General features: G+C 35.5%; 1 protein-coding gene and 1 pseudogene across 1 annotated transcript; both read left to right on the forward strand.

Moving 5' to 3' along the window:
* The first annotated feature begins 475 nt into the window (after positions 1 to 475).
* Positions 476 to 20,809, forward strand: LOC149831681 (homocysteine S-methyltransferase 2-like). The gene is made up of 7 exons (XM_090014059.1): positions 476 to 775; positions 1,696 to 1,752; positions 1,860 to 2,089; positions 2,171 to 2,300; positions 7,556 to 7,759; positions 9,068 to 9,139; positions 20,374 to 20,809. Exons 1-7 carry the CDS (start codon positions 599 to 601, stop codon positions 20,509 to 20,511), a joined length of 1,008 nt encoding a protein of 335 aa, XP_089870185.1. The 5' UTR covers positions 476 to 598; the 3' UTR covers positions 20,512 to 20,809.
* A 2,120-nt stretch (positions 20,810 to 22,929) lies between these two features.
* LOC149831682 (pentatricopeptide repeat-containing protein At3g22690-like) lies at positions 22,930 to 24,667 on the forward strand (annotated as a pseudogene).
* Positions 24,668 to 25,966: the final 1,299 nt, after the last annotated feature.

Genomic DNA, 25,966 nt, shown 5'->3' on the forward strand with positions numbered 1-25,966 from the left:
TATTATGTTCACTTGATTTTCTTATTGTTTGAACCAGCTTGTCAAATGTGTTAGGCTCATTTGATTTTCTTATGGTTTGAGATAGAATGTCAAATATAAACAAGTCTGCACCAACTTCATGAAAAAAATTCTTATCAATTGGGTCCAAGGGATTCATCCCCGGGTTTTGATTGAGGATAGGGAGGAGAAAAGCGTAAGTTCATCCCCGGGTTTTGATTTTAACCTCCATTCTCGATCTCATTCCAATGCCATCCCTACTTTGATCAAATAAAAGTTGCAACTATGAGTTTTAATTAAAGAGTACAACTATAGAGTGCAGCCAATATTTTTCCTGTTGAATTACCCTTCAAACAAATCACGATTTTCAAAATAAAATGGTCGCCTTGTCATTATTATCTTTACAAGATTAGGCTAGTCTGGTAACTTCTCACACGACACCTCTGCATAAGAGGAAGACCTTTCTTCATGCCTCTCTTGCATGAAGCCTCAGCGGAACTCTTCGTTTTCCGCCTCTCGCTTTGTGTAGGAACTGTGAGTCCTCTGTGCTCGAATGACAAAACCGAAGATTTGGGGTCTGAAAAGGAGTGTCTGATCTCAAATGGGTCTCAAGGATGGCGAATTCTCGTTGAGGATAGAAGATTTTCTCCAACAGGCGGGTTGCTGCGCCGTTATCGATGGGGGGCTCGCTACAGAGTTAGAACGCCACGGGGCGGATCTTAATGACCCTCTCTGGAGCGCCAAGTGCCTAATTAGCTCCCCCCATCTCATTCGTCAGGTCAATCCCAGAACACCCACTTGTTTTTTCCTCTCGTTTTTGGTTTTACTCTATTGAAAAAATGAGTTTTTTGGGCTTATTATGATCTTGGTTTTATGAAATGAAAACCTTTTTTTCTTTCTGAAAACTGTTTTTTGGTGCCAATTTGATGTTTTTGTTGATGGGTTTTTGTTAGATGGATGTAAGATGTCAATTGATGCCAATTGAAGCCGCTTCTTCTTTATAGGTGTTGTAGTTATGCTATTTGATTGCTGGTTTTAGATTTGGAAGATGCTTGAATGATGGGGTTTTGTGTCATCATGGAAGGAAAATTTGGGGGTTCTATTGTAGCAAACTGCGAAAATCGGTTTGCTCGATAGAAATTAGGATGTGTTTGTGTTTGTCCCTCATTATGGAAGGCTTTCTCGGATAGAAATGATGTTAGCAAGCACCCTTATTGTGAAAGAAAGTGACAAGGAGAATTCTTGTGAGCATTGTTTTAGTGTTCCCCTTGTTCATTTTCAAATTGTGGTGGTGGGTGGCATCTTGTAGACTCACAGAGGTTCTTCATGATCTGAAGCTTAGTTACTTTGGATAAGAGTTTTTGCGTTTTGTACTAAGACTATATTATTTGCTTTCTCTTGTTTTAAGGCGTACGTTTCACTGTATCAATGCATACCACTCGTGCAAAATTGCTCCTTGTGTCAGCTGTCCCATTTGAAATTGTTCGTTGATCACTTTTAGGTGGTATTTCTTAGGAGATAATTTTCTAGGTAGTATTTCTTTATAAGCTGCCGACACCAGATTCTAAAATCTGAGCAGCCCTAACGAAGAAAAGATTTCATGATACGAATTATTGCTGTCCTTTAAAAGTAGGAGTAATTATTTCATCATTTTCAATGCTTCATATTGTGTGAATTTCCCTTTTATTACTCGAGCAGGTTCATCTAGATTATCTTGAAGCTGGAGCAGAGGTGTTAATTACAGCATCGTATCAGGTACTTATTATCTACACTATTGGTCTAGTTTGTATATTAATAAGCTTGAGGGCCTTGATGTAGTCTCTATTATATGGGTTGTTGCTTACCTGTTTTGGATGGTGCAGGCTACTATTCAAGGTTTCGAGTCCAAAGGTTTATCGCAGGAAGAAGCTGAAACCTTACTTGAGAAGAGCGTCCAAATTGCGAGCGAGGCACGTGATGAATTTATGCAGAGGTGTATCTCAGGAGCATATGATGCAATAGGAAATGGACATACGCCAAAACCACGCCATATTTTGGTTGCAGCCTCCGTGGGAAGCTATGGAGCTTATTTAGCTGATGGTTCTGAGTATAGGTTGGTCAAGCTGCTTTTGATTTTGCAGTTATTTAGGTTTTATTTATGTTCAGTTGTGAATTGGTTTCTCTTCTTTTGTAGTGGACAATATGGGGATGCTATTACATTAGAGACTTTGAAGGATTTCCATAGGAGAAGGGTTCAAGTTCTAGCAAATTCTGGTGCTGATCTAATTGCATTTGAAACTATCCCAAACAAGATTGAAGCTCAGGTATTGCTTGCATGTTTTCTGTCCTGCCCTTTTGATTGTGGAACAAATATGTGGTTTTGATAGTGATTAAGAAAATCTCCCTTCCTTTCCATGAGATTGATTGCCCGAAAATGTCAATGTTTGTTGTATCCTTTTGAGAACCAGAAGGGTTCTTGTGGTCCATGTTGCTTTTGGCGTTTATGTACTTATTGTTTCCTGCTTGAAGTTTGAGTATCCCTTTCCCTCATTTTCCTGCTAGGATTGGAAATCCTGTATTTTACATGTCCATATGATCAAGTCCTTGGGTTTCCAAAATACTATAAAAAGAAGTGTTTTGAATCATTGCTATTTGACTCGGACTTGTTCTAAAAAAGTCAAAAAGGTTGGGGATGTTCACTCGGTCGCCTTTGATACTTCCTTTAGTTAAGGTTGGTGTAGACCCCACCGGGTTTGGGAAAAGGGCCTCTTGGTAAAGTGACACCTGTCTTCGGCCCCTCATCAGATGCTTGTGTTGGCAGATAGGCTTTGTATAAAGGGCTTCACCTCTACAATCTTGTTGTATAAGAACCATAATATACCTTTGAGGATTTTTGAATCATACCCTGCACACACACACATGTATGTGCAAGCACACACATATTTATCCCAAGCATCTTTAAATTGCTTGGTCTGTGTATCACGAAATGATACGGATCCCAATGCACTTTGAAATGCGTCTTATGGGCCAAGAATACAATGTAGTTAAACATACATTCACGTTAGAAAGACCCATAGAACACAAAACTTAAAAATAAACGATTTTATTAAGGATGAAATTCAAATAATACAAAGAAATAAAAAATTACAAAAGAGCCTTACTACAAAACACAAAAACACTCAAAAACTAAGAAACTACCCATCACTCTCTCACTTTACAATGCACCCACCCACCCCTATTTATAGGTAAGAAGGTGAGTAAAGGACAAGAGGAGAGCCCTTCTAGCCATTGGAGATGATCCAACAACTAGAAATATAACCGTTGGACCCTCTCCAATGGTTATATAAAGTCAACAATTATTGACTTAGTCAACCAAAGTTGACTATATAATATAATATATTTTATATAAATAAAATATATATATATATACATATAAGATTACATCCATTTTAACATCCCCTCAAACTTACAATGACTCACTGTAAGTTTGAAATTACAAAGAATAACCCCATTACATAAAATATCTTCATAGACTTCATAAAGTTCTTCTATTTGGTATTTTTTTAAAGGGTGTTCAATTATACGCTCCATTACACAGAGGACCTTTAATATCACCAATGCTTTGAGAAAAACAAAACCTGCACAAAGATCTAACAAGAGCAATCTAATAAAAAATAACCATACTTATATAAATTATGGAGAGAGGATGGCCAAGCACACAAACATACAATATGTAGAAAAATATTTAATAAGTCAATTTAATATTTTTCAAAATGATTTAAAGTAAGAGTTGAGTTTGAACAATCATTAAATTTAAACATGATAGTCATTGACAAACTTGACTTAGTAGATAATCAAAAGTTCTTAATTCACAAGAGATCATAATAGAATAAATTTAAGAGAGATGCAAACAATGATAAAGTTATTTTATGAAAATCACGCATATATATGTATATATTTATTTCCAAAAGTCACATTAATACATATCCAAATCATCAATATCATGAAGAAATAAATCACAGAGGATTACAAATCATTTTTACCTAGCAGAAGATACAAGAAATGATTTTCATCATTTACTTAAGCAAAATCGAATACACAAAGATCAATTACATTTTTGAAGCAATATTAGTCATACAACTAAAAAAGGGTTACTTATGGACCAACAATAAACAAACTTTTAAGAGCCCATGATTAGAAACAAGCGAAAATACAAAGAGGGATCCCAATGAGGATCCACACAAATACAATAGGAGTGCACAAGCACTAGTTTGTCAAAAGTAATACAAAGTGTGAACAATCTCAAGAGCAATCAAATGCTTGCAATAGCCATTATGGGTGTACACGATACAACACACAAGAGATTTTACTAATGAAATGCTTAGAAAGACATTAATTAAACTTATGCAAATCAATCATGGAATAACTCATGCAAATAAAACATATACAATTAAAAAATGCATGAAAAAATCATCTCATAAAAGAGCAAATCTATGTCACATGGGTGTGGGTGCGGCACTTTCAAAAAACTTGGGTGGGTGGGGGGTGCAGCAAAAATATAAAAAATTATATATATAAAGTCCAAAAGTTAGACATAAATGACCCTAGGTGCGTTGACCGTACCCAAGGTTAGGTTGACCGCACTGGGTGCCGCACCCGTGTCACGTTGCGTCGATGTGGGTGCGGCACCTAGTTGGCCGAGTCCCTGTGACATAGGAGCAAATGAGTTTAAAAAAATTATGAAGAGATTTAGAAAATCTCATACATTATAATGAATGTATTTTGCAAAAAATACTAGTTTGACCATCATAAGCAATCACCTCACTAGATCTCCAACTCTAAAAAATTAAGTGTATCAACGACTAGAAGAAGAGCATAAACATAATGCTACTAAAGGGTATCAACGACACACACGAAGTTTTGTATAAACATCTCTTGTTTATATATAATGATACTCAAAACAAGTGTATCAACGACTAGAATAAGAGCATAATCACAATGCCAACAATGGGTTAAAATCACACACGAAGGTGTGAACAAACATCTCTTGTCTACATAATAATGACACTTAGATAAGAGGCATAAAGAGGAGAACACACATGAGATTAGAATGTAATGTAAACACCATGGTTTCATAAAAAAAACATCAATTCTTTCGAAATACCATGATTTCAAATAATATATTGCGATAACAGATAAGCAATGTTACAAGCATCCATAATAATAACAATAACCATATAAACAAATGAGTGATAAAACTAACTCATAGAAACCAAGGTCAATCACCTACTAGCTAGATACATACTTGAACTAATAGGATGACATGAGGTGCACACATAATTCACCCCAAATACTAACTCAGATTTTCAACAACAATGAGTTCAGAGGTTAATCAGACCCAAGGCAAATGATGACACGTCACTCATAAACTTGAGAATCTAGATTGATAAGATGACATGAAGTGCATACACAACTCACCTCAATGGCTAACCCTGAATACCAACAATAATGAGTTCAGAGGACAATCAACCATCAATCAGACCCAAGACAAGCGACAACACATCGTTCATAATCCTTGAGAATCTAAATTGATAAGATGATATGAGGTGCACACATAACTCACTTCAACAACTAACCCGGACCCAACAACAAGGTCAAGAGAGATGATACATCATATAAAATTCTGTGTTAGACAAAACCAATGCCATGAGAAGGCAATAAATACTTATGGAAATCAATTACCAAATAGGTGAGTTCATATCAAATAACTGATTTGAAAAAACAAGTTTTAAATCAAATTCAATAAAGGTAGATGAAAGCCTTAGGATGAATATAGTGCAATCATATGCGCAACAATATATCAATTGATGCAATTATATGCAATACACGATGACCATTTTTCACAAATTTGAACAATCAAGCAATCAACAAGGATCATGCTCAATTTAAACAATCAACACAAAGAAGATGAAATTTTTATATTACCTTTCATAAATTCGCTAATCAAGGGACATGTGCACCAAGGCACAAAGATCCAATAAATGGAGACAAGAATAATGGTTTTTAAAAAACTTAATCTAAATCATAAGTCTACTATGAGACAATGAAGTCACATATGTAGAGATTCATGAAGATCTTTTATATAGATGTTTAATACATAATTTTCTCTAATCACGAACTCTCATATGTCATACAAGAAATTTTGCAACAAGTATAAAATCTCTAAGAATCATGATATAAAATATCAAAGAAAAAACCCACTAAGAGTTGCAAGAGGGCACAAGTACCCAAGTCGATAAATCATCAATGGGTAAAACACAAAGTCACTTAAGACTCAACAACAAAGATTTTTAAAAATAAATTTTAACATGAAGGGAAATAAGGTTTCCCGAAGATGTTCACCAACTCAATAAAGTAGACACTCAAAGAGTTCCACCAAAGCATAAAAAAATATAGACAAGCCACAAGATGGGCTCACACACTAAATCCACCCAAAGTGGTTAACACAACAAAACAATATTTTATTGATGATAGGATAGAATAAAAGTATCCACCAAAGCTCTAAATAGACAAACACAACAAGTGCCTAAGGAGAGACCAAAGCAAAAAAACATGAAGAACACCTAATCATAATTTTAAAATTCTTAAGAAATCACATATTTACTTAGTACATAATTTTTAACATGTTTTGTTAAAACAAAAGTACTAATATACTCAAAATATATTTTGAATCAACATGCTCACGCAAGAGCCAATAAAACAATAATATATTTAAAAAGAGATTTAAAAGAAAACTTTAATTTCAATTAATTTGAAAAACATGTCCAATTTTTTTAACATAGCATACCAAAAAAATAGTTTTTGAAATTTTACCATAGGCACTTTACCAAATATAAAACATATACCGGAATGTGAGATCATCGAGTCCAAGTCATTCATCAATCAAGAGTTTTCTTTAGAAGAACAAACATGAACAAGGTACCAAGATCAAGATGTCAAGCTCTGATACCATGTCATGAAATGATACGGATCCCAATGCACTCCGGAATGCGTCCTATGAGCCAAAAATACAATGTAGTTAAACACGCATTCACATTAAAAAGACTCATAGAACATGACTTAAAAATAAATGATTTCATTAAGAATGAAATTCAAATAATACAAAGAAATGGAAAATTACAAAAGAGCCTCACTACAAAACACTAAAACATTAAAAAACTAAGAAACTACCCATCACTCTCTCACTTTATAATGCACACACCCACCCCTATTTATAGGGAAGAAGGAGAATGGGAGAGCCCTTCTAGCCATTGGAGAGTATCCAATGGCTAGAAATATAACCGTTGGACCCTCTCCAATGGTAAAGTCAACAATTGTTGACTTAATATATTTTATATAAATAACTATGTATATATATACATATATAAATATATGAAGATATTATATATATATATATATATATATATATATATAAGATTACATCCATCTTAACACTGTGTTTGTGTTCAAGTGCATGAATTTCTCATAGTTTACTCTCCTTTGAGTGTAACTAATTCCATCTTTGGAGCATCACATGCAGGCTTATGTTGAGCTGCTTGAGGAAGGAGACATAAGAATTCCAGCATGGTTTTCCTTCAATTCTAAGGATGGTGTAAATGTAGTTAGTGGAGATTCTTTGGTTGAATGTGTCTCCATTGCTGACTCATGCAAGCAAGTGATTGCTGTTGGAATCAATTGCACACCTCCTAGGTTTATCCACGATTTGATTCTCTCTGCTCAGAAGGTATGAAAGTTACTGGTTACAATTCTTATGAAAAGCATTTGTTTTCATCACTTCAACAAGCAAAAATGGTGGTTCTATTCTTGTCTTCACCCATATCTTTTATGTTGCATCTCTAATTATGGCCATTTAAGATGCAATTCTATTTTCATGCATTGTTAGGGTGTACTAAATCATGGGGAATATATTTATTCCCTTAAATGAGAAACCTAATGCATTAGCCTGCATGGAGATTATTGCAAAATCATGTTTGTCCTCTTTTTAACCTTCTTTTTTTTATGATGAGGAACACCGGGTCACTTAATGGGCTTTCCCCCCGAGAGTTAAACCCTGCGTGGGATCACCGACACCCAAGCCCTTACGGAGCCCACCAGTTAAAGGCCACCACACACCACGTGGGAGCAATGCTGTCAGTATCGGTATCAGCCCTGAATCGTTTGGCCACCAATTCAGCTGTATCAGCCGATACCGATACTCAAGTGAATCATTCTGTATCGGCCCAAAAATAATAAAAAATTATTACGTGTCAATCATAATGTGACACTTGTTAAAACTATTAAAAATAATATTTAAAAAAAATATTTTTTGGTACTTTTTCCATTTATTAAAAAATAGCCGATTCAGGCTTGCAGCATCGCATCAGTTGATATGCACCAATCTATGGATTTTTTTTTTAAAATTCTGCAGTCCATTTCATAGGGCAATTTAAAAAAAAAAAATCTAAAAATGGACCAAAATGACCCTGGGTGCATTGACTGCACCCAGGGTCAGGTTGACTGCACCGGGTGCCGCACCCGCATCGCTTCGACGCGGGTGCGGCACCTGTCTGGCTGAATCCCTGTGACATAGGCACTGATACTGATAACATTGCATGGGAGTCAAACCCGGGGCGAAGGCGCCAGCACCTTCTCCCTAGGCCCGATGCCACTCGGGTGACCTGAACGGTTGTCTTTGTAACCTTCTTTTTACATGAGCATCATATTCCTAAGTGGAGCAAGTCTTTTCTATGGAGATAAATGCTTTTGTGTTAACTATTAAATATTCAATGCGATGAAATACTTTTAGACTTAGTTCCATATATTTGCAAAGCATACTAATCTGAAGGCCCTGTTGGAGCAGGTGCTTGGAGCCGTTTTCTTATGAGGAAATTGTATGGTTTGTCTTTTTATGTTTTGCAAGTAACTCAGTCATAGAATTTCTCTTTGCACCACTATGATATTTATATGTCTAAATTTGGAATATGTCAGCTACCATGGGGATTTTACACAATTTTTTTGGTGTCACAATTGGTTGTTATACTTGTTTTTACAGGTCACTACAAAACCAATTCTTATCTATCCAAACAGCGGGGAGACATATGATGCAGTAAAAAAGGAATGGGTGGTGAGTTATCTGGACATATGCTTTTTGATTCACCTAGTATGCCATTTTGCTACTGTCAAAAACCAGTTTGTGATTGTATTCATGTAAGAATGCTGCTGTATGCTAATATAAAATTGCATTTCTTGGAAGACATCGTAGTGTAATAATTATTGTTTGATGTCAAAGCAACCTCCTGATTTTGTGGATAAATAAAGCATCTAAAAAGTAAGTACTACTGCCAGAACATTTCATGCATCAATTGGTCATGCTGCACCCATTGTTGCCATAAGTTCCTATTGTATCCTTGGTTTATGTCAACCTTTCTTACTGGTGCTTTGATGGGTCTCCCCGGTCCCTTCAACATGTCCAAACATATTTATGCTAACCTGAAAGGTGCAAACATTTTTTTTCTTCTAAACTTTCTGACGCTTCTTATGCTGAAAACGTCTTGATTCTTGACTAATGCCAGTTTCCCTTGATAAAAAAAAATCATGCTTTGGATATAATTGTTTTGATGTAAAATTTCTTTTTTTGTGAAAAGTTTTGGTGTATCACAGGTTGTTGACTTTAAATTCCTTTGGAAACCTCGAGCCCATCTATACATCAAGCCTTTTAACTTAATGCGTGTTCTTCACTGAATAGACTATAGAGGACCCATTGGTAAAAAACATTGGCTGCAAATATTAAAAAAATCAATGGGTTACTGGAGAGTATGGTGCTGTCAATGTACCAATGTCAAGCCCTTTGTTTCTATAAATATATATAAGTAAAATCAAAATAATGACAAATAGTGACAATGAACAAATAAATGAATAGATATAAATAATAAACACATGTATATATATATATATATATATATATGGTGGTTCATGTAATGAAATATGTGAGAAACATAAAACAAGAGCTTCTAAGAGCTTACAAGATCATAAACACAAAGTGCACATGCACAAATCCATTTGGGACAATGCCAAAGCAGTAAGGCACTACACAAGCACAAAGTGCATATACAAACATAAAAAAATGTACTCTTTATTGAATAAAATGCTTAGGAAAAGCATTAACAATACAAGAGGGGGAACACCCCTATTTATACACAAAACAAGCCACACATAGGGCCATTGGGACCTTCCCAACGGCTAAACATAGAGTCGTTGGAGAGGTTCCAATGACTCTGGGTCTTTGACTTAAATGCCCTCAACCCAAAACATATTTACTAAATTACAAAAATAAAAGGAAAAATTACAAGAAAACCATTGGGCCCCTATTGAGCATAGCTTATTACAATACTGTGAAAATATTGAAATACTAGAAATAGAGTCGTTGGGGTTCCAACTACTCTATGGGTCTTTGACTTAAATGCCCTCAACCCAAAACATATTTACTAAATTACAAAAATATAAGGAAAAATTACAGGAAAACCATTGGGCCCCTATTGGGCACAACTTATTACAATACTGTGAAAGGATTGAAATACCCCTAATGGGTATTTCCTATTAGGACATCATAAATACTAATATATATATATATATATATATATATATGTCACAACTTAACACTCCCCTTCAAACTTACGGTGTGATATACCGAAAGTTTGAAAATACAAAAAGAATCAATAGGAAGGATCCAAGTCTTCAATGATAATCTTCATCAAATGCTTGCATCGGCTATCTCCATCTTCATGATGCATCAATAATAAAATTTCTTCTTCAGATCATGGCATTTTTAAGAACCTACAAAGAGAACAAAATAAAGGTTTCAACTACACAAAGGAAGATATATTAACCAAATAGTTATATAATTTCAAATCAAATATATTTTGAACATGATCAACACTTAAGTAGAATTTTTAAATAAAGTAGCAATAATTTTAAGATTTTAGATATATTAGTAACAATTCAAGCAAGATACAATGGCCATTTAAAGAAAATACAAGGAATATATTTCAAAATCAATTTTTAAGAATTTCTTGTTTAGGCAATTATAACCATAAAAAACATATCTTTCATAAATTCTGAACTTAGTAGAATTTTGATCACTAGAATTCAAAAAACAAGCATATATTAGAAACTCAAGAGAGTGTCTTAAAAGCTACAATGAGATATAAAGCAAAGTGGTCCCTTATGGACCAAGAATATTGTCACAATGAAGACACATAACTTATTAAGAGTCATAAGCAAAAAATATAAAATGTTCTCATTAATAAAATGCTTAGAAAAACAAATTTTAGATATAAAATATCGATAAGACGAACAATTTTGCAATAATGTCTTAATTGCTTGGGTAAACATTTCAAATGAGATTTCACTCATTAATGATGCTAAGCAAAACATGACAACATGTATATCCAATGTAAGTATTCAAAGGAGTTTATAATAATAATTGAGGAATTAATTAAATTCATGCAAAACATGCAAGACAACCAACATTGAACAAATCTAAATATCCTCAATATATATATATATATATATATATATATATATATATATATCCAACATGCAATTAAAGCATATTCAATGCACATAACCATGCATGAAAAATATTTCAATGAATAAACATTTCTCATACAGACAAAAAGAGTAGTAAAAGTTTAAAAATTTTATGGAGAGATTTAAAAAATCCCACATAACAAAATGAATGATATTTGTAAATCTCAACATCAATTTGCTCACCACAAGCAACCACTTCTTTGACCTCCAACCCCAAAAACCTCACAATTCAAGTGTATTAGCGCATATGACGAGAAATCAAATACAAATGTCAAAAATAACCATACCAATGACCATGCACCAGCAATACTGGCTATTTGACAATACAAATCAACTACAACCACAAGAGGTGCACATCCCCCACCTCACAAATGATTGTAAAACTTTCAACAATAACATCAACTACAACGGGGGTACATAACTCACCACAGCCATGTTTGTAAAATTGATAAACACAAATCTCTTATCCAACAAAAAAGGTCACTCAAATAAGAGATAAGAGTGGAGAAAACAAGATAGACATATGTACTGTAATGAAGACAAACTAATGAGAACGAGCAAGAAAATTTGAAAACAATATTTAAAGCAATAAATTTTGCAATAATATGCATAAAATGGTCACAAGCAAATAATAATAGTCATCACTAACAAAAATCAATATTAGCATCCAATAAACAATAAAGGCCAAATAAACAATTGAGTGATTCAACTCACTCATGGAACTAGAGGTCAATCAACTCTCAGTCAGAGCCAAGACAAGTGTCAATACGACATCCATAAACTTAACAATCTATACTGGCAAGAAGATAGAGGTGCACACGTAACTTACCTCAACAACTAACTCTGGCTCCACAACATCAAGGTGCAAAAAAAACAAATGAGTGATATAACACACTCATAGAACTAGAGGTCAATCAACTGGCCAAAACATCTTGCAATCCATACTGACAAGAAGACAAAGGTACACACATAGCTCACCTCAACAACCGACTCTGGCTCCATAATACAAAAGTGCAAACAAATAATAATGGATGTATCGAAAAAAGAGTGATGGACTAAGCCATATAAAAAGGCAAATAGGAAAGCCTTGAAAGACATTCCAAGGAACAAGAATCGATTCAAAATTTTCAAATCAAGTGAAACTCTCAAATAAGTTTAGAAAAAACATGCAATAAATGTAATCATATGACAAGATAAAATGTCCACTAATGAGAGTCTTTAACATGAATGTCCATCAATAGATATAAAATGGACAAGGACAAGAATACCACAAAGGGTACACTTACAACACCCATAAGGTGCTAAGAAATATCACAATCACAAGCCTTCAATCACGAACTAAAAATGTCCACCAATGAGCAAACACAAAGGTGTTCTCTAAGGAAAACACTCACAGGAACCCACAAAGGGGTACATACAAGAAGGCTTACAATATAAAAATAATATTTTATTGAATATCACAAGCATGCAAGAAGCATAATACTTAGAACTCATGTGAGATAACATGAGGTAAAAAACATGTAAGATAACGTTCATTAAGGAGCCATGAGTCTAAGAAATATCACAATCACAAGGCATAAACCATTCAAATGCAATAAAACTACCCCCCAAATGGGCGCAATCACAAAGGCCACTAAAAGGACCAACAAAGAACACACTTAAAAAGCATTCATAAACCTCATAGAGAAGATCAACATAAAATCCTCAAGGATGAGTGCATAATTCCCATAAAAGAACAAGTTTTGTATTAGAGATCATGCTCAATTCCTTATACATAAATAAACAAACTCATTCATTAATGTGTATGTAAAACACTCACAAGTGCACAAAGGTCATATATCCATATGAAAAACATCATTTATTCAAATTTTAAAATATCAAGATATTCATGGACCATGATCACTAAGAACTTAGCCACATAAAATATTTTAATATAAAATATTCTAAGTTTCACATAAGAATACATCAAAGACAAAAGAAACAAATTCAACCCCAAGTTAAGAAAAATCTCATAAAAGCATACTTGTGAATGACACACAAAGCTATTTTAAAATAAATATTTCAAAACATTTTTTAAAATATTTAAAAATATTAAAAAAAAACAAGACAAAGCCCAATATAACACAATAAATTTGAAGTCATATATATGAACATGTTTTGACATTTATAACCATGAAGAGCTCGAATAAAGCACCTAAGCGTCAAAAAGAAAACATGCTCAAGAATCTTAGATTATATACGTACATATTAAGCAAAGAGAGTTCAAAAACCTAAGCTTCAAACTAGATTTTATAAAAGTATATATAAATATCATTTCTCAAGACCAAATAAATATTATAATCCATTTAAGTATAAATCCAAAAATAAATTTGAAAAGCATTTAAAGAAATTAGTTTTAACACAAATAACAAATAATTTTTCAAAGATAAGAAAAAAATGAGTGTTTTCTCATGCATAATGCATGAGATAAACAACTCAAGTAAAAACTAAGATTTAAGATACATACTAGGTCAAGATCTCATTTGAATCCAAGCCATACACCGATCACGATTCTTTCATAAAGCACGAACTTGAACCAAGAAATCCCAAGACCCAAAAAGACAAAAAATACCAAAAAAAAGTTCTTTGCTCTGATACCATGTAATGAAATATGCGAAAACACAAAACAAGAGCCTCTAAGGGCTTACAAGATCATAAACACAAAGTGCACATATACAAGTGCACTAGGGACAATACCAAAGCACTAAGGCACTACACAAGCACAAAGTGCATATACAAACATCAAAGAGTCAAAAATAATAACACAAGAACATAAAAAATATAATATTTATTGAATATGCTTAGGAAAAGCATTAACAATACAAGAGGAGCTATGTCACTAGGACTCTCCAACTAAGTGCCGCACCCGATGCAGTCAACCTGACCCTGGGTGCAGTCAACGCACCCAAGGTCATTTATGTCAAACTTTTGGGCTATATATATATATATATATATATATATATATATATATATATATATATATATATATTATTTTTTTTGCCGCACCCCCGCACCCAAGTTTTTTGAAAGTGCCGCACTCGCACCCATGTGACATAGAAGAGGAGGAATATTCCTATTTATACACAAAACAAGCCACACATAGGGCCATTGGGACCTCCCTAATGGCTAGAAATAGAGTCATTGGGGAGGTTCCAACGACTCTAGGCCTTTGATTTAAATGCCCTCAACCAAAAACATAATTACTAAATTACAAAAACAAAAGAAAAAATTACAAGATGACCATTGTCCCCTATTGGGTAGGGCCTATTACAATACCGTGAAAAGACTGAAATACCCCTATTGGGTATTTTCTATTAGAACATCATAAATACTATATATATGTGAATTTGCTAGGAAACAACCATTGGATCATGTATTTTGGATGAAGAATGTGATTTTTAAATGCTTGAATATTTATGAAGATTATGAGTCATTGGTTTTAAAACCTTTATATATATATATATATATATATATATATGTATATGTCACAACTTCACAATACACACTTGATTTACATATATTTAAGCTCTAAGAACAAGATCTAACCGTTGGATCATGTTTAGCATGTGCTATTTATTATTTTGATTAGTTAAAGTTGACTCAAATATGATATTTTATACCATTTTTAAACCACACTTATTTTCATGAATTGTAAGCCGTTGATTTTCACCATCTCAAAAATGAAATCTTATGACATCAAATATGATAAAAAAATAAATCATGCTAAACACATCTGTATGGTTAGATTTACCATTTGGTGGCTAGATCTATGCAAAAAAGAGTGTGTACCACCATATGGTTATTAAAATATATATATATATATATAATACATTTTGTTCTAAGTTGCCCGTTAGGGGCATTTTCATCTTTTCACATATACTCATAGTTGTTTTCTAGAAACAACTATTTTCTTAGTTTAGTTTTTGTAATTCTTTTTCATGTATTTTTTACTTTTTATTTTTCATTTAGTTAATTTTAGGATGAAGGCGTAGTTGTTGTTGTATTTAGTTAATACTTTTTGGGGCCCCACTCATGAAGTTGTTGGGGCCTCAATGGTCATAAATATGACCGTTGGAAGCTCCCCAACGACTCTACGAGGAGAGCTCCCAATGGTCTCCCTTTCTCTCTTTATTGTGTATAAATAGAGGGTGTTCCCTTTTATTCTCTTCGTGTATTTTACATGCCTCCTTCAATAATATTTATTCTTTACTTATTGGCATTGCCTTTTAAGGCTTTTTGTATTGTCCCATCGTAGACTTCTTGCTTATGTGCTTATTGTGCCTTTGTATTTGTCAACTATTGGACTTGGTTGATGCTTTTGCATCTTAAGTTTGTAATTCCGCATACTTCATTACATGGTATTAGAGCAAGGTTGTGTTCTTGGTCTCTTGAAAAGTGACCATTGAAAGATCGTGATTTGAGAATCAAGTTATTGTCAAACTTTAAGTAGAGGATTTCTTTTTTCATACTCTTTGTCTTTCTCTGTAAGTCACAATGGAGAATGAATAAAAGATTGATCTCTCATTCAAGTTAAATGGTACCAATTAGATGATGTGGGCATCCACCATGAAGAATAACCTCGAAGGCAAGAAACTTTTGGGATATATGATGAGCTCTATTCTGAAACCTCAACTCAAACTCATCAAGATTGAAGGAGGTAAAAAAAAAAAAACTGTAGAAGGAAATGCTTGCACAAAAGCTATTGAGGATCATCAATCTAAGATAGAAGATTGAGAAAGTAAACATGCCAAGATTCTTGCATGGTTTATAAACAATGTTGAGCTCAAGATATGTGCCAACATAGCTAAATTTCGCAAGGCAAACAAGACATGTTTTTTCATTATATATATATATATATATATATATATATATATATATATATATATATCTTGCAAGACAATTCTTTCTCCAAGAAAAAATACGTACCATTAAACAAGAGGACATGAGTGTCCGTGATTATTTTAGCACTCTTAGTCCCTCATGGGATGAATTATTTCTTGAACCCAAGTGGGTTGCCAGTGAAGATGTTTAACTAAAAAGAGAGCAAATGAAAAAAGAACATTTTTTTCAATTTTTACATGGGCTTAGGCCCGAATATGAACAAATTAGATTGTCTCTCCTTCGTAGATCTAAGCCTCTTCTGTTGGAAGATGTCATTGCCGAAATATGCCAAGAGGAGACTCGCCTTGGTATGATAAAATGAGGAGATAAGTGTTAGTCGTGTTTATGCCCGACAATTATGTCAAAACATACAAACCTCTACACTTTGGGAGGCAAAATAGTTATAATGGAGGCTACAAGAAGGTTATTTGCCATCATTGCCATGAACCGGGTCATATACGGCCTAATTGTCTCAAGTTATATGAAAACCCAAAGAACAAAGTTGCTTTCGTTGAAGAAACCACACCAAAGAAGGAATAACCAATTAAAGGAAAATATTCCTTTTCTCTTGCTCAATTATCGGAGGCATTTCAAATGCTACTCAAATCTCCATCCACATCGGGTGCCGCAATAGTCTCATCTTTTCCTCTTGCCACAAGAAGAGTTCAATTCTTGTGATGATTCTTTGGATGACATAGGGGATATTCTCTTAAATATCAATGAAAATGGTGATGATAATGTACATGAAGAATCACCTATAAATAATGATATTGTTGATAAACCTATACAAACTTATACTCGATGTGAACAAAAAAATCCTCTAAATGCTTTAGAAAAATATTCTCAAAATTCATCATTAGAAGAAACCTCTTTTAAGAGATCTAATCGTATCTCCAACCCACCAAATAGGTTTGTATCTTATGACACATTAGCACCAAAATATAGGTCATGTCTAATTGTTTTGCATTCCTATCATGAACCATCACATTATAATGAGGCCAAAAATCTTCCTCAATACGTTGAAGCTATGAATATAGAACTTAATGCTCTTGAAAAAGCTAAAACATTATAAATAACTTCGTTACCCATAGAAAAGAAATCTATAGGATGTAGATGGGTTTTTAAGGGTAAAACCAAGAGTGATGGGTCTTTTGAACGATACAAAGCAAGGTTAGTGGTCAAAGGGTACTCTCAAGAGTATGATATTGACTATGAATAAACATTTACCCCAGTAGCTAGAATGACTAGTGTCAAGACCCTCATTGTCGTTGCATCTATTAAAAAATTGTTCATCTACCAACTAGATGTGAAATTTGCTTTTCTAAATGGTGAATTAAATGAAGAGGTTTACATGGATCTTCTTCCAGGATTTTGTATTGAAAAAGGTAAAATCCTTAAACTTAAAAAAACTTTATATGGTCTAAAACAAGCTCCAAAAGCTTGGCATGATAAATCTAATAATGTAATAACTCGTTTGGGTTTTTATTCATGTTATACTGACACTACTCTTTTTGTTCAAAGTACAAGTTATATGGTTGTTATTCTTTTTCTACTTTATGTAGATTATATGATTATCACTGAAAGTGACAAACAAGGAATCAGTGATATTAAAAATATTTTAAAAGAAAATTTTGATATGTTTGATTTAGGTTTCTTATAATACTTCTTAGGTATCGAAGTTGCGTACTCTCCCAGAGGGTACATTCTTTCTCAAATGAGACTTGCTGCTAACATTTGTACTAAGTTTGATATTTCAGATGATAAGAAGATAGAAACCCAAGAAGTAATTAATGCAAAATTGAGATTGGAAGATGGGACTCTACTCGAAGATCCTACTCCTTACCACCAACTTGTTGGATCACTTACATACTTATCCATCACTCGACCAAACATAGCTCTTGCGGTTCACTCCGTTAGTCAGTTTCAACATGTTCCTACCACTGTGCACATGAGTGATGTCTTGATAATTGTCAGATACATCAAGAATACTATAACCAAGGGGGTTTTTCTATCCTCATCTATTTTATTTGATTTACATGTCTATACTGATGTTGATTGGAATGGAAATCCTAATGATAGAGTCTCAACTATTGGTTTTTGTGTATTTTTATGTGACTATGATTTCATGGAGATGCAAGAAAGCAATCTAAAATATCATTATCCTCAACTGAAGTTGAATATCGTGCAGTAGCTATTACAACTATGAAGCTTGTGTAGCTTCAAAGTCTTCTCGGTGATATAGGAATAATCATCTTCACTCATTTGAAGATGTAATGTGACAATAAAAGTGCAATTTTATATCACAAGCAACCACACTTTCCATGAGCGAACTAAACATATCGAGATGGATTGTCATTATGTACGTAATGAATATCTGAGAGAAACTATTGCATTGTCATATGTCATATCAGAGTACCAGTTGGCGGATTTCTTTACAAAAGCTCTCTCAGTTCTTTGCTTTATCTTTCTCCTTATCAAACTTTCGGTTATTTTCTCGTAAGTTTGAGGGAGAGTAAATATCTATATATTTGTATATGTATACTCATATACATAATACATTTTGTTCTAGGTTGCCCGATAGGGGGCATTTTCATCTTTTTACATGTACTCATAGTTGTTTTCTAGAAACAACTATTTTCTTAGTTTAGTTTTTGTAATTCTTTTTCATGTATTTTTTACTTTTTATTTTTCATTTAGTTAATATTTTTTGGTGCCCCACTCATGGAGTCGTTGGAGCCCCCAACAACTCTAAGAGGGGAGCTCCCAATGGTCTCCCTTTCTCTCTTTATTGTGTATAAATAGGGGTGTTCCCCTTTGTTCTCTTCATGTATTTTACAAGCTTCCTTCAATGATATTTATTCTTTACTTGTTGGCATTGCCTTTTGAGGCTTTTGTATTGTCCCATCGTGGACTTATGTGCTTATTGTGCCCTTGTATTTGTCCACTATTGGACTTGGTTGATGCTTTTGCATCTTAAGTTTGTAATTCCACATACTTCATAACAATGGTATCATGGTACAAAAGCACCATATATCTTCCCTATATATATATATATAGAGAGAGAGAGAGATATAGATATATATATATATAGAGAGAGAGAGAGAGAGTCTGTTGTGGAAAAGCAAGCTATTATTTTTTTAGGCACATTACTAAATATTGTCTATTCTTATCAGTTGTCATTATTCTGCCCTTTGCTGCAGTGAAACCTGTCAACATTGCATGATACCAACACACACACTGGATACACAACACCTCATGGACACAGCCGAACTTGTGTGTGAAGGACTCTATCATCATGTTCCTAACTTCTGATATAATTAGTATTTATAATAATAAAGACATGCAATCCTGTGTTTTACACTTACCTCTTTCATCTAAGTTATACTTGTAGTCCACCATAATGGGATGTAAAGAGAATCATGATACTCTTATTGTTGTTTCACATGATTTTAAACCAAAAATCTCATCCTGGGTTTGCCAGATTCTATTTGTTCTGGAGCAGTGCTATGAGAATGTCTGGTACTTCAAATCACTTCTTGTGCGGCACATTAATGTAGCTTGTCAATGGTTCTTGTGGAAGTCACTATATGTATATAGCTTGCAATTTTTCATGCTCTATGGCGTCATATGAAGCTTCCTTGAATACATCTTTTATGTTTTATAATGGCCCTGAATTCTATGCTGAATTGAGGGTAATCACTTTGTGTCCTACCTAGCATCAGGATTCGCTTGTGCTGCCTTGCCAATAGTAGAGGCTGCTTCTGGTGTTTGGATCCATAGCTGTATCGAAATCTTTTCTAGACTAGTCTGGTGTATTGACATTGTCAGTGGGTTTTCTCTCTTTTTCAGGAATCTACTGGAATTTCAGATGAAGATTTTGTGTCCTATGTGTGTAAATGGCACAATGCTGGAGCTTCCCTTATAGGGGGCTGCTGTAGGACAACTCCTAATACAATTAGAGCCATCTGTAAGGCTCTGAACAAGTGATTTTGCTGTATTGCCTCTGCAGAACAGTAATAGTTTGGAACGTGATTTTGCTGGATTGCCTCTGCAGAACAGTAATAGTTTGGAACGTGATTTTGCTGGATTGCCTCTGCAGAACAGCAGTAGTTTGGAAGGTGCATATGATGACCACTGCTCAACAGGTTGTAGGCTGACACTTGTATATTAAGAGCTTAAACTAGATCTTGTGTTTCCTTCTGTTTTGTTACCAACAAAAAGACAAGTGTTAGAGAATAATATGTTTTGGCAAGCTAAGATTGACAGAATTCTCTTGTTTTATGTATCAGATCATGTTTTTGCTCTCTCTCTCTCTCTCTCTCTCTCTCTCTCTCTCTCTCTCTCTCTCACACACACACACACACACAACCGGAGAAAAACTACCTTGCTGACTGAGTTCATTGTCATAAACCCCAAGTCCCCCTTGCCCACCAGGGAGAGTACACAGCTTTAGCCTCGTGGCAAAGATACACACCCGAGTTTTTAATCCCAACTTCCTGTCAACTTGGTGACATTTACAAGTACCCTCTACCAGATGAGCAAAATTCCTTGTGGGTGTGGGCCATGGTTGCCCAACTTGTGACTCAGACTCGGATCTCCCGGCCCCTGACTCACGGATCAGCGACGGGTTAGGATTTAAAAAATTTTAGTGTTATTATAACACTGTTTTCTATAATGTGAATGCAAATAATCAAACTCTAAGCATCAAAGAATAGAAACTACAAAATATTTGCATAAAAAAAACTTCATAGTTGCACATAGGTAAGAACAATGAAACAAGTAAACTATTTATCACTTTCCAAGTTTTACAATCTAAATCATAAAATGCAATTAATGCATAACATAACAGTATAAAATTTGTGTAAACATCCTCAGCTGTGCAAAACTGCACACTGCATACTTTAACTATTACAAAGAAAAAAGGTAAAAAATTCTTAAAACTTATAAGGAAACCCCACATTGCACACACTGTTGCGGGGTTTTCACCATTTTTAACGAGAGAGAAGGGCCTCGGCTCACCTTGCAGAGAGAGAGAGAGAGAGAGAGAGGCCTTTTCGACCCGGCTCGCAAAGAGAGAGGGAGAGAGAGAGCCCCCTCAACTTGCCTGAGAGCCTCTTCGGCTCGCAGAGAAAGAGAGCACCTGGCTACCAGCAGACGGCGGCGGCTGGCGGTCTTGGATGGTTGCCATCCGTTGCTGAGGAGGGCTAGGGTTCGAGTTTTGGGTGAGCGAGAACGAGAAGTGGTGGGAGAGAATGAGAAGGGTTGACACCCCTTCTCAAAAAAAATTTTGCCTTTTAAAGAGTTAAACCGAACCGTACACTTGGGTTATGCGGCGTGTGCAAAGAGACGAGTAGGCTGGGAAACAAGCTAAAATAGGTAACAGCAAGCTAAACATGGACAATATGTACTTTGCTCGGGTTGAATCGTATAAAAAATATACTTTTAAGTATATTTTAAAACATACAGTATATGTATAATGTATGATTGAACTATTTGGCTAAAATCTTATTATTTCTAGCTCCGAAGCAGTGCATTGTTTGTAGTTCTCTATTTCTTCCAGTTATAAAAGAACGTATTTTTCTGTAACAGCTCGAACTGAGCTCATTTACCAGCCCTTGAGATGAGTTTTTTTTTGGGCAAACGTCAAATTGAATTTTGAAATCAACGGGGGTGTTCCTTGCAACAAGGCCAAAGCTGTGTATTCTCCTTAGCGGGTGAGAAGGATCTCATGGGTTTTACTAAACCAGAGGTCTGCCAATAATGCAGTGGAAGATGAGGGGGTGAAAAGTTCATTTATTTTCCTAAAAAGATTTCCTTACTATTGTTTAATGTTATACAGTCAACAACAAAAATAGTACTGTCTGTGTCCGGACTCGAGTTTAATTGTGGACTCACCATACCCAGATTCTAAATAAAAGGATTCCATGAACCACCCACACCATACCTCGTAAAATAATATTTTTTTCTTTTTACATTGAAAATTTGCACATCTTAGTCAGAACTTGGGTCGGACCCAAGTCTAGTATGAAATTTCACAAACTGTACCCAGCTCCATATGTTAATTGGACTCTTCGGGTCCTACCAATATTCTAATCGGACTTTCTTGTTTATCACCAAATCCTGACCCTAAACCATATCCCCGCATTTCGCATACATATCGGCAATAGCATTGCTCAAAACTTCCAGATTCTCTTATGTAATCATGGACCTTCATTCCCACTTCTAAATTCTTCATCTGAGCACAGGCAGAAATTAACATTAGCCATCCTGGATTCAGGGCCGATACCAATTCTGACAGCATTGCGTGAGATTCATTCGCACCCTTATTTATGGAAGTAATATCCAACCTTGGTTGATCTTTGATTCTGATCCAAATTGCACTCCTTAATGGGATCTTAAACCTGTATGTTCAGTTCTGGTCCTCTAAGATGATGATCCTGTGAAAAGACTTGGTTGCTGGGTGTTTAGAGTAGGGGGTGTCAGTGGGTCGGGTTTGAGCCGGTACCATACCTTGTTGCCTGAGAAAAATAGTGTTATGGAATACAATGTTGTCCAATTACTTAAAACGTGGAGAAGTTGATGAGGCAATAGCAGTGTTTCAGAAGATGGTGATTTGTGGCACTCAACCGGACAGAGTTACAGTAGTTGCCATGTTCATTGTGTGTACGCAAATAGGGGATTTGGAATTGGGAAAGATGATTCATGGTTATGTTTTCAGGAACGGACTGGATGGCTTGTATTTCGTGGATAATGCAGCAGTAGATATGTACATGAAATGTGGTGCAGTTAAAGAGGCAATAAGAGTGTTTGATACAATGCAGGAACGAAGTGTTGCATCATGGAACACGATGATAGCTGGCTGTGTTAGAAATGGTGATCTTGATTCTGGTTGGGAACTGTTTGATAAGATGCCGCAGAGGGACCTTGTGTCATGGAACACTATGATTGCTGCATTGACACAAGCTAATCTCTTCAAGGAAGCACTAGCCTTGTTCCGAGAGATGCAACTTGCAGTAATTATGGCTGATCAGATCACAATGGTCAGTGTTGCGTCTGCATGTGGTTATCTGGGTGCACTTGATCTGGCGATGTGGGTGCATACTTTCATTGTCAAGAGCAATATCAATTTGGATGTCCGTTTGGGTACTGCAATGATCGATGTGTATTCTAGGTGTGACAGTGCTAAAAATGCAATTGAAGTCTTTAACAGAATGCCTCAGAAAGATGTTTTGTCTTGGACAGCAGCAATAGGAGCAACGGCAATACAGGGGGTTAGCAAGGAGGCATTGGATCTCTTCTCAGAGATGCAAAAGCAAGGCATGCGACCTGATAGTGTCACCTTTGTTGAAGTTCTCACTGCTTGTAGTCACGGCGGATTAGTGCAGGAAGGATCGACTATATTTTGAATCCATGGTGCATAATTATGGTGTTTCACCTGAGGTGATCCATTATGGATGCATGGTAGACTTGCTTGGCCGTGCTGGTTTGCTACAAGAAGCATTGCAGCTCATCAGGAGCATGCCCATGGAACCAAATGATGTGATTTGGGGTGCCCTGCTGGCTGCTTGGCGGGTTCACAACAATGTTGAATTAGCTGAGCTTTCTGCCGAGCATATGCTAGAATCTGCCCCAGAAAGAGTAGTAATCTACATACTTTTGTCAAACACATATGCTTCAGCAGGCATGTGGGCTAAGGTTGCAGAAGTGAAGCTACAACTGAAAGAGGGGTGAAGAAGATGCCTGGATCAAGCATGATTGAGATAAATGGAATAATTAATGAGTTCACTGCTGGAGATACAACTCACAAGTGGATGAAATAGAGAAAATGCTTGGTGAGATGAGATGCAAGCTGAGGCATGTGGGCTAGGTGCCCGACTTGTCCAATGTATTGCTTGATGTGGATGGAGAGGAGATGGATCTGTTGCTTGGGCACCACAGTGAGAAACTGACTATGGCGTTCAGGCTAATCAGCACAAGGCATGGTGCAACCTTACGAATTGTGAAGAATCTCCGAATGTGTGGAGACTGTCACACCTTTGCCAAGTTGGTCTCAAAACTCTACAATCGAGAAATCGTGATACGTGACAATCGCCGGTTTCACATTTTTAGGCAAGGATTGTGTTCATGCAAGGATTACTGGTAGAAGATAGGATTCAGAATCCAGTTTGCAAATTGGGCAAGCAAGGTAAATTTCTTGTCCCCAACTAGAATAAATTTTTTTATCTGATCAAATAATGTTACAGCCAGCATAAAAACTTTGTCATACCCTATGAAAATGAACCAATATGAGAATTTCGTTGGGGCGTTCCCTACTGAGCGACGCGCTGTACTCTCTAGGCCTGGAGGCAGTGATAAACGGGCAAGGGTTGCTAGGTCGTCGCCCAGAAGCGACGCGTCACACCGGCGCCCGGGTGTGGTGTCAAATAGGCAAGGGTTCCCTCACTTTGTTGGACGGGTGGGGGTAAAGAAGTTAGTCCAAGACCATAAAATTAGGTTAGCCACTTGGAACATAGGGTCTTTAACTGGTAAGTTTGTAGAGTTAGTAGATGTTATGTGTAGGAGAAAGATTGATATTTTATGTCTACAAGAGACCAAATGGGTAGGTGAGAAAGTAAAAGTGATAGAACCTTGGGGATATAAGATTTGGTATACAGGAATAAATAGGAATAGGAATAGGAATGGAGTAGGGATTGTTATGAGTCATCAGTTTATAGATAATGTAGTTGAGGTCCGTAGGAAGGGTGATAGAATTTTACTTATTAAATTAGTATTAGGTACGAATATTATTAATATTATTAGTGTTTATGCACCTCATGTAGGTTTAGATGATTCCATTAAGCATCAATTTTGGGAAGATTTAGATAGAATAGTACAAGGGATATCTTATGGAGAAAAGCTTTTCATCGGCGGTGACCTTAATGGACATGTAGGCATTAGTAGGGATGGATTTGAGAGTATCCATGAAGGCTATGGTATAGGAGAAAGAAATGAAAGTGGAGAAAGGATTTTAGATTTTTGTTTGTCCTATGATATGATCTTAGCAAACACTTGGTTTAGGAAGAGGGAGTCTCACCTAGTAACATTTAAAAGTGAGGTTAATACGAGTCAGATAGATTTTTTTCCTACTTAGAAAGAGAGATAGAGGTTGTTGCATCGATTGTAAGGTTATACCGGGAGAAAGTGTAGCTACACAACATAGAGTCTTAATTTTAGATCTTAGAATTAGACAATGCCGCAAAAGGGATAGACATAGGATAGATCCTAGAATTAAGTGGTGGGCACTGAAAGGAGCTAAACAAGGAATGTTTGTAGAGCAGGTAGTTAAGGAAGTTGATTGGTGTCTCGAGGAGGATTCATAATCAATGTGGAATAAGATAGCGGGTGGCATGAGAAAAGTGGCTAAGGAGGTATTGGGTGAGTCTAAAGGCGGTGCACCACTAGG

The sequence above is a fragment of the Nuphar pumila genome, chromosome 7 (assembly GCF_984573655.1).
Source record: "Nuphar pumila chromosome 7, dmNupPumi1.hap1.1, whole genome shotgun sequence".
Taxonomy (NCBI): Eukaryota; Viridiplantae; Streptophyta; class Magnoliopsida; order Nymphaeales; family Nymphaeaceae; genus Nuphar; species Nuphar pumila.